The 19214-nt window shown below is 38.8% G+C and overlaps 1 protein-coding gene across 1 annotated transcript in view; it reads left to right on the top strand.

Moving 5' to 3' along the window:
* LOC136877961 (hemicentin-1-like) overlaps nt 1–19214 on the top strand; it is a 153463-nt gene that overhangs the window by 130572 nt on the left and 3677 nt on the right. The window contains exon 15 of the mRNA XM_068225723.1: nt 2288–2432. Within this exon, the coding sequence (XP_068081824.1) occupies nt 2288–2432 (145 nt within the window). The remainder of the gene's footprint in view (nt 1–2287; nt 2433–19214) is intronic.

Raw genomic sequence — 19214 nt, forward strand, 5'->3', positions numbered from 1 at the left:
TAGTTTACATTCTTCTTTACTTATTTTTGACAGTAACACTTGATTCATTATTATTTGTTTCCTCCCTACGAGTTTCAGATCAATTTTAATTTAACTAGAAATCAATTAAGTACAAAATAATTCAAGAAGTACATGTAATTTATTGGTGTTATTATATGAAAATATAAAATAATTTATAACGATGCTACAATACTAAGTTATATCTATATCATCATCTGCCTGTTGCCCAAGCACAGTATAAGAATACTGCACATCTCTGTTATATATATTTTTTTTGCTATTTGTTTTACGTCGCACCAACACAAATAGGTCTTATGGCGATGAGATCTCTGTTAAAAATTACGTAACCGGCAGCATAGCGACAAGTAGCAGCGTGTTAAATAAAATATTTGTCCTGAATGAGTCAATGACAGCAGAGAGCAAGAACATGTTTGTTTATTCAGACCAGTGCAATAATATTTTGTTCATAATTAAATTTGGCAACCAATCGAACCGAAGAATTTGACGATTATAAAAGTAGTTAGCGTGGTCATCACGTAACCGGCAGCATAGTAGCAGCTCGCCCCATAAGGTCTTTGACAGCAAGGAGGACATATTGTTTGGTTCAGACCAATATTACATCACTTTAATTTGTAGATAAATTAGATGAAATGAAGAATTGGATGGGATTAAGAGGAGGAAATTCTAATTCATGTGAGGTATCGGAATTACATAGCAGACTTAAGGAAAGAAGAAAAAGAAGAGAGCAGAAAATATTTTAAGAAAGTGACTAACTTTATAGGTGTTATTTATTATTTTGCGAATTGGCTTTTTATTATATATTATTTACGACTAACTTTATAGATGTTATTTATTATTTTATGAATTGAAACTATTTTATTTTAAATGTAAATAAGGACGTAAAATTAACATATAGTGATTAATTTAATAGATTTTATTATTTATGATTTGAAAATTCTACTTTAAAGTCTGTAACAAATGATTTAGTAAGTAAGTGAAAGATGAAACACAGAGAAATATTGTAACAATTTCAAGATTTATATATAATTGTTCTATTTGTACCAATGCACCAAGTCCAAAGATTAATTAATGTTTGGCACCGCTGAAGAAGAGAGTAGTTGGCTCTCGAAACATGTACGGTAATTAAATATAATAAAATATGTAAAGTATTGACAAGGCGGGAAAGTGTTCTATAGAGATTTGAATATAAGTCAATATGGACCAACATGGTAAAAATAATCAATTCTGAGATCTCTGTTATGTAGGTACATTTCTTTCCCTTAAACTTCATATCATTCCGCTGCTCTTCCTTCCAGATTTTGCTTTGTTTGATTGAATTCAGCACTTTTTAATACCACCAGTAAAAGAGCAAGACTAGTTATGTATAGAAAAATAGGAACAAGAACAGGAACACTGAGCAAGTGGCTGTGCGGTTTGGGTCATGCAGCTATCAGCTTGCATTCGGGAGATAGTGGGTTCAAACCCCACTGTCGGCAACCCTGAAGATGGTTTTCCGTGGTTTCCCATTTTCACACCAGGCAAATACTGGGGCTGTATCTTAATTGAGGCCATGGTCACTTCCTTCCCACTCCCACTCCTAGTCCTTTCCTATCCCATCGTCGCCATAAGACCTATCTGTGTTGGTGCAACGTAAAAAAAAAAAAAAAAAAAGAACAGGAACAGGGTAAACAGAATGAAAGTTCAGTGTAGGAAGAAGTAATAGAAAGAAGAGACAGGGACAAACATGAAACCACAACAAAGGACAATAAAATCTCCACATCTTCATACACTTTACATTATCATTAGCCTCAAGAATAATGGCATTGGTAAAAGAATGGGGAGAGCTACAAAAGGCATGAAAATGAAAGAGTCCCCAGGCCTCCCAAACCTAATACTGTTGGGCTCAGGGAAGTACAAGTTCTGATCGAGGGAGGTCAGAAAAGTAAGTAAGGAGCCTGACATAGGTGGAAAAATGTCAGACCCAGCCAGGGGAATTGCACTCACCAACCCATGTTTCCAAGTTGAGAGCCCCTGGTCCCCTTTCAGTTACCTCTTATGAGAGACATGAGAGAATGTGGATGTATTCTACTGCCTACACCCACAGAAGTGTTTTTGGAAGCATGTAATGCTTTTCAAAAATTATAAAATCTTACAGATTCAAATGACATATTAAACAAACGGCAAAAATGTTATTAGCATTTCTTGCTCTGTACAGGGTCCTCTGTTACATGTAGACACAAGAGCCTGGAGACAATTTTCATCCTGTACATAACTTCCTTTATTGCAGAGCCTCCACGCATGGGAAATATTTATCAAGAGACCAAAATACCTGCAGGAGACACTGTGGTTCTCCCGTGTGATGCTAGTGGGTACCCTCCTCTACATATACAATGGTCAAAAGGTGGTCTTACGTTAGCTGATTTTACAGAAAGGTGAGAATTCTTCCACACATTTTTTCCGTATTAAGGGTAAAATACATTTGTTCAGAATAAATTATTGTACAATTAACTGTCATCACAGGAATTTAGCTACTTGGTACCCCTAGGCAGAGAAAAATACTTTTACCTTTTAGTTCGACATGAATAAAGTAACTTGCACTGTATGTGACTGAATAATAATAATAATAATAATAATAACAATAATAATAATAATAATAATAATAATAATAATAATAATAATAATAATAATAATAATAATAATAATAAACTCAGCATACTCAATTCGAGCAATAGGTGGTTCATGGTATGCTTTCTTTGTTGCACAATCATTGTAGTCTAGTTGCCGTGTTATCAGGATTTATGAAGAGGATGGCAAGACTACTGATTCAATCTTGCAACTTGAATCTTTTAACCCTTGAAGTGGCGGTCATTTATCCTGTAGTGGCAGCGATATTTTACTGGTGCTGCAGACTCTTCATATAAATTGTGTTAAAAATCGTTGACATGTTATACATACATAAACAGTGCACCCTATTATCCTCAAAAGTACAAGGAATAAGATGATGATACTAAAGCTGTTATTTATCATCCAAAAAGTGTAAGACCAAAAAAATATTGAATTTGTTTATATTATTTATTTTTGCAAAAGTTTTGCTATATATAATATGTTTATGTTTAGGTAAATTAAAAAATGACATATACAAAGGGAGCACCAGTTCATAGTGAATAGTTGTGTACAGGTATATAGTTTATAATACTGTTCTTAGGTGAAAAAAATATACAACAATGTATACAACAATTGTATGCTACCACTTGTACATTTCACTCAGTCACTTGGGTGGGTCTTTCTTTTTACTCCACAATTGTCAGGCCTCCAGAAGTGCACTAGTTTATGATAACACCCTTGGTGAATACCACCATTACATCCTGGGCATCAGAATGTAGACTACTTCTTTTTCTTGCAAGCACACAACACATAGGCGATTATTATTCTGTGGCAATTTTTGGAGAGAATGAGAGGGGCCTCCTGCATGGCTTGTTGGTCTCACAACTGGAATAGAGAACTGTTCATTTAGTAATCCCCTAACTATACTGACTATGAAGTCTCATCTTGCTAAAAGCTTGTCAGTGTTCTTTATATACAGGATGTATGCATCAAATAATGTCATATCTAGAAGATTTGTGAAAATTTGCTTCCAGTACTTTCTGGTCAGTATGGAACAAGTGGCATGGTGAATGCACTTATTTTTATTATTTACACCTTCCATGAATATATTGTACTTATGAATCAGTAGTGGTTTCAACCCTTTGACTCCTTACAACATTGTCCTCAGCTTGACACCCAGTTGTGAGACAATAAACTGGTTTCCATGTTTTCTTCTCTTCATAAGTAACCAGTAGAACGTCACCTTGCCTAAAGTAAACGGTTTGTCTAGGTTCAAGTTTTGTACCTAAAACAATGTGAGACATCCCTTTGAAGATTTATTCACTGTTCCTGTGAGGAAATGATTCAGTATTGCTGACATGAGTGCATATCAACACTTCAGATTGATATCAGAAGGAAAACTGGCGACTAAATATAGCTGGCTCAGCTGAGACATACGTTGTGGCCGGCCGCTGAGTATGTAGCAGCTAGCACAAGACCGCTGGATTTTGACGCTACTTTGGCAACGATTTACACTAGATTAGTGCAACATGCTATTATACAAACTATTTCATGATTATGACTGAACATTTCTCCTTCGATTGATTTGTAATTAGCACATTTCGATAAATAATAATCCGATTCCCAAAATAAGATAAAGAGCCTGTCAAAATGCCTGATATCAGGCGTTGCCACTGGGCAAATGCATAAAACGCCTGATATCAGGCATTTGCCACTTGGAGGGTTAAGAAAGAGCGCTCGGCCAAACAGTTATTTGCAGTGGTTGACAAAACAATTCGTGATGCTATCTCTAAATTAAGAAACAGTTCTTGAATGTGGTTTTCAAGCAACTTTCTATCCCGTATATTTAAAGAGGATGTTTTATTCATTGCTCTTAATATATGCTTTACCCCATCACTCAAAAACTCTAAGTTGTGTTTGTAATGCTCTTGTTGTTTTCTAGCACATTTTAGTAAGTTCTTTAAGGTTATCACATGAGAAGGCACGACGCCGAAAAAAGTGCTAATGATCACATTGTGCCAATGTGACATTATTATTAAGACAAAACATATCCTCTTTCTGTTGTCAGACCATTCATTAAATTTGAGCTGATTGTTGTCAACATTATTCATATCCATTTTATTGAGAGTTTAATTTCTATCATCCTATCGAGAGTTGTAAATAACATGTTTAATATCAGATAAAAAATGAACCGCAAAAATAAGGTCTCCTATAGTTTTACAAATACAGAACTCTGTTCGTGTGGCTGTTGGTCACAATATTGTGAAGAGTGTTTCCCGCGCATGCTGTGCTGAGGCGCTCAGTCTTGCTTGGCAGCTATTAATAACTGGTTCGATAGAAGGCAATTCGGTTTTAGGAAAGGTTATTCCACTGAAGCTCAACTTGTAGGATTCCAGCAAGATATAGCAGATATCTTGGATTCTGGAGGTCAAATGGACTGTATCGCGATTGACATGTCTAAAGCATTTGATAGGGTGGATCATGGGAGACTACTGGCAAAAATGAGTGCAATTGGACTAGACAAAAGAGTGACTGAATGGGTTGCTATATTTCTAGAAAATAGATCTCAGAGAGTTAGAGTAGGTGAAGCTTTGTCTGACGCTGTAACAGTTGAGAGGGGAGTTCCTCAGGGCAGTGTTATCGGACCTTTATGTTTTCTTATATATATAAATGATATGAGTAAAGGAGTGGAATCGGAGGTAAGGCTTTTTGCGGATGATGTTATTCTCTATAGAGTGATAAATAAGTTACAAGATTGTGAGCAACTGCAACGTGACCTCGAAAATGTTGTGAGATGGACAGCAGGCAATGGTATGTTGATAAACGGGGCTAAAAGTCAGGTTGTGAATTTCACAAATAGGAAAAGTCCTCTCAGTTTTAATTACTGCGTTGATGGGGTGAAAGTTCCTTTTGGGGATCATTGTAAGTATCTAGGTGTTAATATAAGAAAAGATCTTCACTGGGGTAATCACATAAATGGGATTGTAAATAAAGGGTACAGATCTCTGCACATGGTTATGAGGGTGTTTAGGGGTTGTAGTAAGGATGTAAAGGAGAGTGCATATAAGTCTCTGGTAAGACCCCAACTAGAGTATGGTTCCAGTGTATGGGACCCTCACCAGGTTTACCTGATTCAAGAACTGGAAAAAATCCAAAGAAAAGCAGCTCGATTTGTTCTGGGTGATTTCCGACAAAAGAGTAGCGTTACAAAAATGTTGCAATGTTTGGGTTGGGAAGAATTGAGAGAAAGAAGAAGAGCTGCTCGACTAAGTGGTATGTTCCGAGCTGTCAGCAGAGAGATGGCGTGGAATGACATTAGTAGACGAATAGGTTTGAATGGCGTCTATAAAAGTAGGAAAGATCACAATATGAAGATAAAGTTGGAATTCAAGAGGACAAACTGGGGCAAATATTCATTTATAGGAAGGGGAGTTAGGGATTGGAATAACTTACCAAGGGAGATGTTCAATAAATTTCCAATTTCTTTGAAATCATTTAGGAAAAGGCTAGGGTGCAACAGATAGGGAATCTACCACCTGGGTGACTGCCTTAAATGCAGATCAGTATGATTGATGATTGATATTGAGAATGGAGCTCTCATTGGATGTTACCGCCAAGTGCAAAGTGCGCGCAGTAATTAGGTTTTTGAACGCAAAAGGTACTGAACCGATTGAAATCCATTGCCAATTGACAGAAGTGTATGGTGAGTCATGCATGGATGTCAAAAATATTCGTAAGTAGTGTAGAGAGTTTGCAGCCGGTCGGACTGAACTTCACGATGAACAAAGGAGTGGGAGACTGTCAATTTCCGTTGAGACAGTCGTGAAGGTTGAGCAAATCATGCGTGAAGATCGGTGGATCACCCTGGATGATCTCTGCACTTTGGTTCCTGAGGTTTCCTGAAGCACCACTCATAGAATTTTAACAGAAAAGTTGAAATACCGAAAGGTGTGCACAAGATGAGTGCCACGCATGCTGACTGAAGACCACATGTGGCAACAAGTTGATTCTTCCCGCGCATTTCTTCAACGCTTTGCAGCTGAACAGGACAACTTTTGGGATTCAATTGCCATGGGTGACAAAACCTGGGCGTTCCACTTTACACCTGAGACCAAGCAACAATCACGCCAGTGGAAGCATCCCTCTTCGCCAAAGCCATGGAAATTCAAGCAAACACAGTCTGCTGGTAATGTCATGACAACTGTGTTTTGGGATCGAAAAGGGGTATTGTTGGTTGACTTTATGCCCGCTGAGACCACAATTAACACTGACAGGTACTGTGAGACCCTGAAAAAACTCAGATGGGCAATTCAGAACTGGAGAAGAGGAATGTTGAGCAAGGGCTTAAACATTCTCCATGACAACACTCGCCCGCACGTCGCCCGGCAAATCGTTGCTTTCCTGCAACAGTTTCAGTGGAACATCACCCTATAGTCCCGACTTGGCGCCCAGTGACTATCACTTGTTCCTTAAGTTGAAAGAACATTTGGCTGGAAAGCGATTCAGCACTGACGACGAGGTGAAAGATGAGGTTCACAACTTCCTGAACAGCATCGTGGCGAGCTGGTATGACATGGGCATACAAAAATGCATCGACCGAAATGGTGATTATGTAGAAAAATAGCTAAATGTTCAAGCTGTAAAATAATGTAAACCATTGTAGAAATAAACAAGTCTCCATATTTATGAAAAAAATAGGAGACCTTACTTTTGGGATTACCTTCGTAAAACTCTGCTCCTTAAAATCTCCTGCCCTAGCCATCTGCCTATTCTATCTAGACTTAAATATGCCTACATATATACCACAGTACAGTACAGTACAGTAAAAGAGCATGTTAAGAATACATGTACATAGATATTTGTAGAAAAATAGATGGAGAGCAGCATCATACCAGATATCAATTCTGCCATCCTGTGTACCTACATTAAACCCACCAACCATCAGCAGTATCTCCATTAAAACAGTTTTCACCCATTTCATACAAAATTACCTCTTATCAATCAGCCTTTTCATCTGGGGTAAACAAAATTGATCAACCCTTAAAGCCTGCCTCCTGCGACAACCTGAATAAGACCCTTGATCATCCTGGTCTGCACAAAATCAATCACATTAAAATAAGCATTCAATCTTCTCTCATCCTTGCCCCCACTCGAAGATTTTCTTCCTGAAAGCCCCTCAGTCACATTCAAGTGCCCACCAAACCTCAGAAATATTCTCATTTACTATGAATCACACCAACCCCTCCCTCCTTCTGGCTCTTTCCATTGTGAACACAACCACTGTAATACCTGCCATTTACATATACCCAGCACCACTTTCACCAGCAGCATCACTCATACAAGGACATCATGAGTGCACTTTATGCAACATCATCTACCAGCTTCAACGCAGACAGACTCTGCCTAGTCTTCTACATTGCCTTGATCACCAACAATCTAGCCAAATAAATATGCTGACACCACAGTGCCTGCAAGACCTATAACATGGATCTTCCTATCTCCATTCTTTCCACTCCTTTTATCCTTAAAGATTCCAAAGGTGGACATTAAATGGAAAACACCTGGCTTTAACATTAAATAACTGCTCCTCTTTTCTGTTCTCTTGTCTATTTCCCTTCTCCCTTTACCACACAACAGCATCTACTTGTCAACAACTTATCACCATCATTCCATCCTCCAATGACAAAGGCTGCAGCCAAAATTTTGCACCCATGTCTTTCAGTTTTATCTATACTCTATCAATGGATGCTTACACAGTAAGTTGCTGCCCTTCATCTGCTTCCTATATATACAGAGTGGTCGGAAACAATGTGAACCGGGTATGTGAGTGTTGAAGGATTGGTCATGCTAGTAAATAATTTGAAGGAAATAATTCAGTATCTCGCACCATTGTCATTTTATCATTTTTAGTCAATCGGATCACTTCGCGGGTGAATTCAAATGGGCTTTTCAAGGCGATGTTGCTAAATCTGTATGTGACTTAAGACCAGCATGAGAGTACCAGTCGAGGAAGGGAACTTTGCCAAGAGATGGGTTTGAATACAGACCTCCGAGCTGACAGGATCGCGCCAAAGCAAGTAGGCCTATGCTATGGTGACACTGGCTGAAACCAATGGTGTGTGTGTGTTTGATGCTCATTCCATGGCATGGCTCTCCAGCTGTTCTTAAGCCACATGAAGATTTTGCACCACTGATGCGCAAAGCCCATGTGAATTTGCCCAGGAAGCAATCTGATTGGCTAAATTGAGCAGCTGATAAAATGACAATGGTGCAAGATATCGAATTATTTCTTTCAAATTATTTATTAGCATGACCAACCCTCTAACACTTATATACCCGGTTCATGTTGTTTTAGAGTTATCTATCAAAATATTATTCCTGTTAGCTTTCTTACCTGAGCATTGAGAGTATATAGGATTTTCAGGACAGAGTGCATAGCTTAAAAGTATATTCAGTGCCTTAGTTACTAAAGAAATATTATTTACAGTACTGTATATCTCTGGAGTCATTTTATTTGTATAATGTTTTCCTTCATACAGAAAGTTTAAAAAAACCACACAATTCAAAACTTTTTTTTCATTAAATATACTTAGGCCATTTGTGGGCAATGATAGCCCAGTGACTCAGATACTGATTTTACCTAGGTAACCAAGGTTCAAATTCAAATGGTTATGCTGTCTAAAGATCTTTGTGTATAACACCTGACCAAAACCAAAATTTAGTTAACCCGGTGAGTGCTACGCCCGCCTATAGATGGGCTGACGCAGCTGGTCCACCAGTGCTACGCACGTTTATAGACGGTGCGCGAGAATTTTAATTTTTTTGAGTTTCCCGGTTCACTTTCGAGTGCGAATTTGATCTCTGACATGTTCTGCCATCTGTTGGGCATTATGTAGAACTAACTGATCAGATATTATAGCTTTGGGAAGTAACTTACAGAGCTTTTCGTAGACGTCAGTGGAGTTCATCTGTGATGAAAACAAACATGGCGGAAACAATTTATTTGCTCTTGCAACGATGTTATTTTGGATCACAGAATCTTTCAGTTATAACCACACCGGAAAGTGATGATGGAGATAATCATTTTAATGAATTGTTAAGCTATTTTGAAAGTGAGAGTGATAGAGGGAGTGCCAAAAATATTGTATGAGAGAGAGAAACAGAGCCTCCTTCTAAATGAAAGAAGAAAAACACGGGGAGTACAAAAGCTATTTTATCACTAATTTTGTGGCGGATGGATTACTTTTCTTCACCAGAGTTTCAGGTAACTGTGACAGGCTTTGAGGGCCAAGTAATGTTTGATGACAACCCGAAAATCGTTGACTTTTAGAAACTTTTGTACCAGTGGAGTTGGTGCAGATAGTTGAACAAATCGGCATCACAAACAACCAGTAGAAAACTTTTAACTATCACTACATTCCAGGTTTGGAAAGTATTTTAAAATATCAACTTATATACTTCTAAGAAGTTACATGTATTAGTTGCCTAGAGATTTGAGGAAATAATATTATTATTGGCTCTTTACTTTGCATAAAGATAATGCACAGATGGGCACATAAGTGTAATTTTGTTTTCTCTCAAAATAATATTGAACATAAGTGTAGGATTTTCCATTTGCATTTAGATTTATAAACAAACAACATTTATAAACATTTTAAGCTAATCACCCCACTGATAAGTAAAAAATTGAGGCTTCTACAAATATTTTTACATACGAATGTAAAAACTCAGCACTGAGGTACCAAACAGTCAACTGGTAACTCCGCACTTAAAAGGTTAAGTGCCACATACTCCAAATATTACTGGGAAAAACTGGAAAAATTACCATTTATCTTTAAAAAAATCACAATGTTTTACAATTGAATAAATTTATTGTCAAATGAAAACTGTGGGATAATAACTGATTCTGGATACATTTCTCATAAGAATTATCTATCATGTTCAAAGTTGAATGCGCGAGAGGTCGCAGTGAAAGACAGTGTTACAAAGGATTGCAGGAGACTTGCGGTTAAAGTGCATTACCTTACCGTACTATAGCATGGACGGTTAAGGCCTTCAAAGGCGGACGACAAAATGTGACATACATGCTGTGGCCTGGTTACCCTGCAGTAAGTGATGAAGATGTGCAGAATGTGAACACGTTAGTGTTGGCGAATCGGAACACCACAATTTGTGAATTGGCCAACGATACAGGGCTGGCACCTTTGACTACGCTGCAAATCCTGAAGAAGCGGCTGGGAATGCGGAAAATTGCCTCCAAATGGGTTTCACGTGATTTGACCGAACATCAAAAATGGTGATATAGATGTTGATTCCCATAGGGAATCTGAAATATCTGTCCTGAATGAGCAAATTTATAATACCAATATAAATGGTCCGTTATTGGACATTATAAATTTTCCAGCTAACTCATTCTTGGTTGCCAGCGTTTCGCCCTCATGTGCTAGGGTGGGCTCATCAGTTGGTACCTAGCACACCTACCAATACGCTGGCTAGTGCATACCGTGGAGGCCACTGCGTAGGCTAACTGGAGCCACCGGCAGTGCCAATGCACTAAGAGACTTTGTCTCATCAAAAATTGATGCCTGCTTGGCCATCAGATGATATAGATGTTGATTCCCATAGGGAATCTGAAATATCTGTCCTGAATGAGCAAATTTATAATACCAATATAAATGGTCCGTTATTGGACATTATAAATTTTCCAGCTAACTCATTCTTGGTTGCCAGCGTTTCGCCCTCATGTGCTAGGGTGGGCTCATCAGTTGGTACCTAGCACACCTACCAATACGCTGGCTAGTGCATACCGTGGAGGCCACTGCGTAGGCTAACTGGAGCCACCGGCAGTGCCAATGCACTAAGAGACTTTGTCTCATCAAAAATTGATGCCTGCTTGGCCATCAGATGATATAGATGTTGATTCCCATAGGGTAGGAGTGCTAGGTACCAACTGATGAGCCCACCCTAGCACATGAGGGTGAAACGCTGGCAACCAAGAATGAGTTAGCTGGAAAATTTATAATGTCCAATAACGGACCATTTATATTGGTATTATAAATTTGCTCATTCAGGACAGATATTTCAGATTCCCTATGGGAATCAACATCTATATCATCTGATGGCCAAGCAGGCATCAATTTTTGATGAGACAAAGTCTCTTAGTGCATTGGCACTGCCGGTGGCTCCAGTTAGCCTACGCAGTGGCCTCCACGGTATGCACTAGCCAGCGTATTGGTAGGTGTGCTAGGTACCAACTGATGAGCTCACCCTAGCACATGAGGGCGAAACGCTGGCAACCAAGAATGAGTTAGCTGGAAAATTTATAATGTCCAATAATGGACCATTTATATTGGTATTATAAATTTGCTCATTCAGGACAGATATTTCAGATTCCCTATGGGAATCAACATCTATATCATCTGATGGCCAAGCAGGCATCAATTTTTGATGAGACAAAGTCTCTTAGTGCATTGGCACTGCCGGTGGCTCCAGTTAGCCTACGCAGTGGCCTCCACGGTATGCACTAGCCAGCGTATTGGTAGGTGTGCTAGGTACCAACTGATGAGCCCACCCTAGCACATGAGGGCGAAACGCTGGCAACCAAGAATGAGTTAGCTGGAAAATTTATAATGTCCAATAACGGACCATTTATATTGGCATCAAAAATGGTTGCGGTATGATGCAGCTTGTATGCTCTTGGAGCGCTATGAATGCGAAGCTGAGGCCTTCTTACAGCGGATAATCACTGCTGACAAGACCTGGGTCAGAGCTTATGAACCGTAGTTGAAACACAAATCAGACGAGTGGCGTCATCACAGGTCACTGTTAAAAGTAACGGTTCAACCGACCGGAACCAATGTGAAGGCCATGCTGATCATTGCCTACGAATGGGATGGTATTATAACACCATCCCTGAGGACATACCATTAATGCGGAGTATTACTGTACATTTTTGCAAACAAACCTGGTAGCAGCTCTAAGAAGAAAATGAGGACACTTTATGAATAACCCACCCATCATTCTCCATGACAATGCAAGGCCGCATGCAGCAGGAGCTGTGAATGATTTGTTCAATCGCTGGGGGTGGGAAGTGCTTTACCGCCCTCCTTATTCTCCAGATCTCAGCCCCTGCTACTACAATCTCATCCCTAAAATGAAAGCATCACTTCGAGGGGTCCGCTTCCACAGGCCACCGACCACTCCGTCCGCGATCTCCAGAGATCAGGCACTTTCAACGGGATCCAATGGCTTCCACATTGCTGGGAAGGAGTGCTACACAATGGTGGTGATTAGTTCAAAGGCCTGTAAAACTCCTAACGTTGTAAGTATGCTAAGTATCTAAATAAAAAGTAGTTTGCCGCTATTAAAAAATTAACTCATGTATATATTAAAGACAGGAAGCTAGGTAGGGGGATAGGAACAAACATGAAGGATAATCAAAATAATAGGTCAGGAATAGAAATGGAACAAAAAAGTGCAACTAAATAAACACATCAGAATAGGTAGAGGAAGCAACACAAAAGAGAGAAAAAGGCAACCACAAAAACATCAACATAAAAGGACAAGGGCAAACTCTATTATCACTCACTGCAATCTTCAAAGGCTTGATGTCTCTCATCAAAATAGTCTTTTCAGGTCTACGTCTTCACCTTGTCCCTAATAAACTCTTCCCTGCTTGAGAAATGTAGGATAAGAAGGATGCTGGAAATTTTCCAGAAAGATCTAAAATATTTTTTTTTATTTTTTATTTTTTTATGAGGGAAGTGTGGGAAATCTTTCATTAGACACTTGTGAGGGTCCGCACTCCACAAGCGTGTGAGATTCCTACTCACTAAAACCCACACACCCTTTTCCCACGAAGTATATCTCCACCCCGGAACCGCTCTCGCATTACTTCAGGGCGGTGTCGTGCTAATTTCTTAGGTTTCTTCTTCCTTATTTCTCCTTACTGCCGTTCATGAGCATTCATATCTCTCTTTTTCTGATGCAGGATGCCTTCTATATATACTGCTATCTGATCCCAAGATTCTTGGTTTCGTAGCATCGCCTGCACAATAGTTTCTGGCGTCAACTCTCCTTGCTCAGTATATAAACATCTTCTCTGAATTGACCAATGACAGCATACGAAAAATGTGTGAAATACATCGTCTATATCATTGCAATAAATACACGCCGAGTCGCTCGCTCTACCTACTCTATGTAGAAATTTCCGGAAGTATCCGTGACCCGTCAATAGTTGTGTAATGTAAAAGTTTACCTCACCATGAACTCGGGCAACCCAATCAGCTAGGCATGGTATCAGCCCCTTAGTCCATTTTCCTCGAGGATCTTCCTCCCATCTTTGCTGCCACCACTCCATAATAATAATAATAATAATAATAATAATAATAATAATAATAATAATAATAATAATATTATTATTTGCTTTACGTCCCACTAACTACTTTTACAGTTTTCGGAGACCCTGAGGTGCCAGAATTTAGTCCTACAGGAGGTCTGGCTGGACCAAGTGAAGGAAGATATCACATCCAAAGGAATCAACTGGGATGAAGTCTTGAAGGAGCAGTGGTACATGAATAGACTAAAATGGAGAGCGCTCGTAAACCACACCCGGGAAACTGGAGTGGAAACTTAATTATTATGATGAGTTCTTTTATCTATAATAATAATAATAATAATAATAATAATAATAATAATAATAATAATAATAATAATAATAATAATAATAATAATAATAATAATAATAATAATAATAATAATAATAATAATAATAATAATAATAATATTTGCTTTACGTCCCACTAACTACTTTTACGGTTTTCGGAGACCCTGAGGTGCCAGAATTTAGTCCTGCAGGAGGTCTGGCTGGACCAAGTGAAGGAAGATATCACATCCAAAGGAATCAACTGGGATGAAGTCTTGAAGGAGCAGTGGTACATGAATAGACTAAAATGGAGAGCGCTCGTAAACCACACCCGGGAAACTGGAGTGGAAACTTGATGATGATGATGATGATGATGATGATGAGTTCTTTTATGTGCTAGTAAGTATACCGACATGAGGCTGGTGTATTTGAGCACCCTCGAATACCACCGGACTGAGCCAGGATCAAACCTGCCAAGTTGAGGTCAGAGGCCAGCAGTGCCTCAACCGTCTGAGCCACTAAGCCCAGCAGGTCTATTATCCAAATCAGAAGTAGATTTATTCATTGTGTTAGTTGACACTCCATGTTATAGTAAAAGTAGAGAACTATTAAGAACGATAGCAGTGGCAACATCAGTTAATCAAAGATCTTTTGCTCCCAAGATACTTACTAGAAGATAATCATCATCCATTCATGTATTAGACCTAGTGGCCTGTTATGATCTCATAAAGCTCAACATTTCATTGGGCAACTGATGGATCTTGTTCCTTGATAATTTTTCTGGGAAATCTTCCTGTATCCATTCTTCAAACATGACTTTCCACCTTGCTTGATAGCCATGTAAATATTGTACTGCTGACTCAGTTTTGAATTCCTTCAACATTCCTTCAACCTTATTGTATTCATGAATAAGGACATATCAATGCATACCAAGATCATGGTTTACCATGTTATTGTCATATCAACATTGCTTCCATCAAGATATCAAAAAGCTAGAGCTCTTTCATCTGCAAAAACTTAGATCCATCTCTAACATCAAATGGCAGGACTGTGTTACCAATCTTGCAGTTCTTGAGAAAGCGCATGCTATAAGCATTGAGGCTACCATTACTGACCACTATTTCAGCTGGATAGGGCACGTCCATCGCATGAGTGAAACCAGGCTTCCTCGCCAACTCCTGTATGGTAAATTCTGCTCTGGCACAAGACTTCATAGAACCCCTTTGAGGCATTTCAAGGATCAGCTAAGGCATACTATGAAAAGAGCTGGAAGTGACACTCAATCTTGGGGTATGTTTGCTGAGAATCATACACTTTGGCACCACACTGTTTCTACATTAGTTACAGTGTATGAAGAGGAATGCAAACAACGTGAAGAGGATAAACGACAAGTATGGAAGTCAAGCTCAGCCCTGCCCTTCCTCGGCCATTCTATGTGATCTGTATGGATGTAAGTTTCATGCCAAGATTGGGCTACAAAGTCATATGAAACATATTCACAAAGCATTGTGAGTGTGAAAATGTAAACTGCTGATACAAGTTGCAACCGCTGCTGCCGACGTTTAATTTCTTTTGTAATCTCATTGAGTCTATCCCACTGTTCTCACCAGATGAAAATAAATGGAGTACATTACTGTAATTTTAGAGCCCTTCTCAATTACAAGGATTTTTTATTTTCATTATGGCACTTATAGTCAAACACACAAAGTCACCGGAAAGGAGAACATGGTCAATGGTTTAGATGGTAAGAGGACCCCAGTCCCAACGGCAGATAAAACGAAAGAACTTTATCCTGTCAGCAAAATCTGTTCTTGAGTGAAGCGGTTGCAAAAGGTGTCTATACTCTTGAGGGTAGTTATACCTGGCAGTAGGTATAAAATGCCTCTGGGAGTGATGACCCCTCCGTAATAATAGCCTATACTTGCTTCAGAAAAGGGTGAGGTGTACCCTGCTTCAAGGGACATGCAGTTCCTTGGACACTGGGGGAACTGTGACCAGTAGCCAAATCATGAAGGTGGGTATAATCAACCTTATGACCCTGAGAGGAAAGGCAAAAGAAATGGTAGACTTTATGGAGAAAGAGGGTATAGAAATTATGGGGTTGAGCAAAGTTAAATGGAAGGCGAAAGGAATGAGAAAAGGATATACACTATAGTGGAGTGGTGGCAGAGAGGCTAAAAATGGAATGGGCCTGATAATTTCAAAACAGCTGGACAAGTATATGGATATGGTAGAGAACATCAGTCACAGGATAATGAAAATTACACTGAGAATGAGGAATGAAGTAAAGGACTTCATTCAAGTACTGTATATGCATCACAGACAGAGAACAAATAAGGAGGATATTGAGGAATTCCTGGAGAATATAGAAAAGGAGAAATTTACTATGGAAGTGTTTATCATGGGAGACTTACAGTAGATGCACAGGTGGGAAATGAAAGACACAGAAAAGGAGAAGTAATTGGATCATATGGATATGGGAAAAGGAATGCAGAAGGAGAGAAACTCGTTGAGTTTTGTGAAAAGAATGGAATGATTGTAGGTAACACATCTTTTCAGAAAAAAAACAGTGGGAAAATTACAAGATATGGCTCAGATGATAGAAGAATAAAATTGGTAATTGATTACTTTCTGTTGGAAAGAACGAATCACGGACAGGTGATCCATGTAACAGCTTTACCAGAAGAAGCATCCGATGGAGATCATAGAGTTGTGATAGCAAAAATGAGAATGGGAAAAATGAAAAAATTAAAGGAGAAAAGAGATAGTAAAATAAAAGTGTGAAAATAAGAATGTACAGAAAGAATTTCTGGAGAGACTGAAATGACAAATTCCAATCTGAAGTAGGAAATGTGGAAGATGAATGGTCCAACTTCAAAGAGCATTTGTAAGTGGGGCAGAGAGTGCCTGTGGCAGATCATCAAGAGCAAAAGAAAAGAAGACACCATGGTGAAATGAGAAGGTGACAGAAGCAGTGAAAGAAAAGAAGCAAGCATGGCAAAAATGGGATAAAGCTTATAAGGAAGAAACCAAAAGGAAGTATCTTGATAATAAAAAGAAATGGTAAGAAATTGGTAAGACAAGAAAAGTTGGGAAGAATTTACAAAAAAGATGGAAACAGATGGAGCTGGCAGTAAAATAATGCTGTATGGAATTATACACAGTAATAGGAATGATAACACATCCAGAAGAAATAAAGAGAAGATGGAAGGAGTGTTTTGATAAATTGCTGAATGTGAGAAATTGTGCAGAGGAGACGGTAGTAATACGGGATGATGACTCAAAAGTAGAAGATGAGAGGCGGAATTAGCAGTCCATAAAATGAAAATGGAGAATGCACCAGGAATGGATGAAATTAGTGTGGAAATGATAAAGGCTGCTGGACCTATTGGACTACAATGGGTGTACAGATGGTTAAAGTGCGTATGGAGACATGAACGTGTGCCACAAGACTGGAGAAAGGGAATAATAATACCAGTCTTTAAGAAAGGGGACAAACAAGTGTGTGATAACTACAGAGGAATCACACTCTTATCACAAGTGGAAAAAATATTAGAGAGGAAATCTAGAAGAAAGGTAGAAGGAGAGTTGCAAGAGGAACAGTATTGCTTTTTAGTGGAAGATCTACAATGGACCCAATCTTCAGCATGATGCAATGAATGGAAAAAAATTGGGAATATGACATTCATAGATATAACAAAGACATACAATAGTGTTCCCAGGGAGAAGATGTGGGAAACGACGGTCAAACAGAGACTGTGTACACAAACTGTAGAAATGGTGCAAACAATGAACAAAAACTGTGTCAGCAGCGTACAGACTCCGGTTGGAAAGACAGAATGGTTTAGAAATGAAACTGAAGTAAGGCAAGGGAGTTTGCTGTTTCCTTTTTTGTTTCTAATGGTTATAGATGAAATTGTACAGGAGACAAAGCAAACATATGGGATTAGGGAGGTGAAGTTATTACTAATTGCAGATGATATTATAATCTGGGGAACAAACAGCAAAGAAGTACAAGAACAACTGCATGCACTGAATGTGTAAATTTAAGACTATGGTATGGAAATCAGCACAGAGAAAAGCAAGAGCGTGGTGATATCAAGAGGAGAAAGACAAGGGAAAGGCATTTTGAAAATTAGTGGTCAAAGCCTTGAAATTGTTGACAATTTCAAATATCTAGGGAGTGTATTAATACAAAATACAAGGCTGGACATGGAGATTAGCAAGAGGGTGCAACAGGGTAATGCATTCTACCAGAGTGTAAAAAACCTTGTCCTGGAATAAGGAAGTACTGTACCAAGGAAGTGTAAAAAAATAATGTACAAAATGTATTATGCACCCATATTGACCTGTGCAGCTGAGACCTAGCAGTGACAAGTAGGGAGGAGAGTAGAATTCAAGCCAGTGAAATAAAATACGTAAGAAGTATGATTGGAAAGAAAAGGAAAGACAGATCGAAAAATGAAGATGTGAGAACGGAGGTCAGAATGGAAAACCTAAATGAGAGAATTGATAGGAGTAAACTAAGATGGTTCAGACATGTAAAGAGGATGGAGGAGGAAAGAATTATCAAAACAGATGATGGAGATAAAGTTAGAGAGAAAGAGAGCAAGAGAGAGACCTAGAACAAGGTGGATCAATTCAGTAAAGAGGAGTGCAAGAAGAAGAAACCTAGACTGGGACAAAATGATAGAAGATGAATGGCAGAAGGAGAGAGGAAGGTGGAGAGGTAACATAAATGCCCCAATCTGGCAGGAGCTGGCTAATGTTGAAGGATGATGATGATGATGATGATGATGTGACACTTATAGTAAAAAGCAACCAAGTTTTATGTGACTATTAATATCATGATCATAGCCACAAGACCTCCAGTTTTACATGAAATCCAAACAGCATGGATCCCACATACATATGAATAAAGAAACTGACAGACATTGCATGAATTTATGATGAATAGGAGAGTTCA

Source organism: Anabrus simplex, chromosome 1 (genome assembly GCF_040414725.1).
Source record: "Anabrus simplex isolate iqAnaSimp1 chromosome 1, ASM4041472v1, whole genome shotgun sequence".
NCBI lineage: Eukaryota > Metazoa > Arthropoda > Insecta > Orthoptera > Tettigoniidae > Anabrus > Anabrus simplex.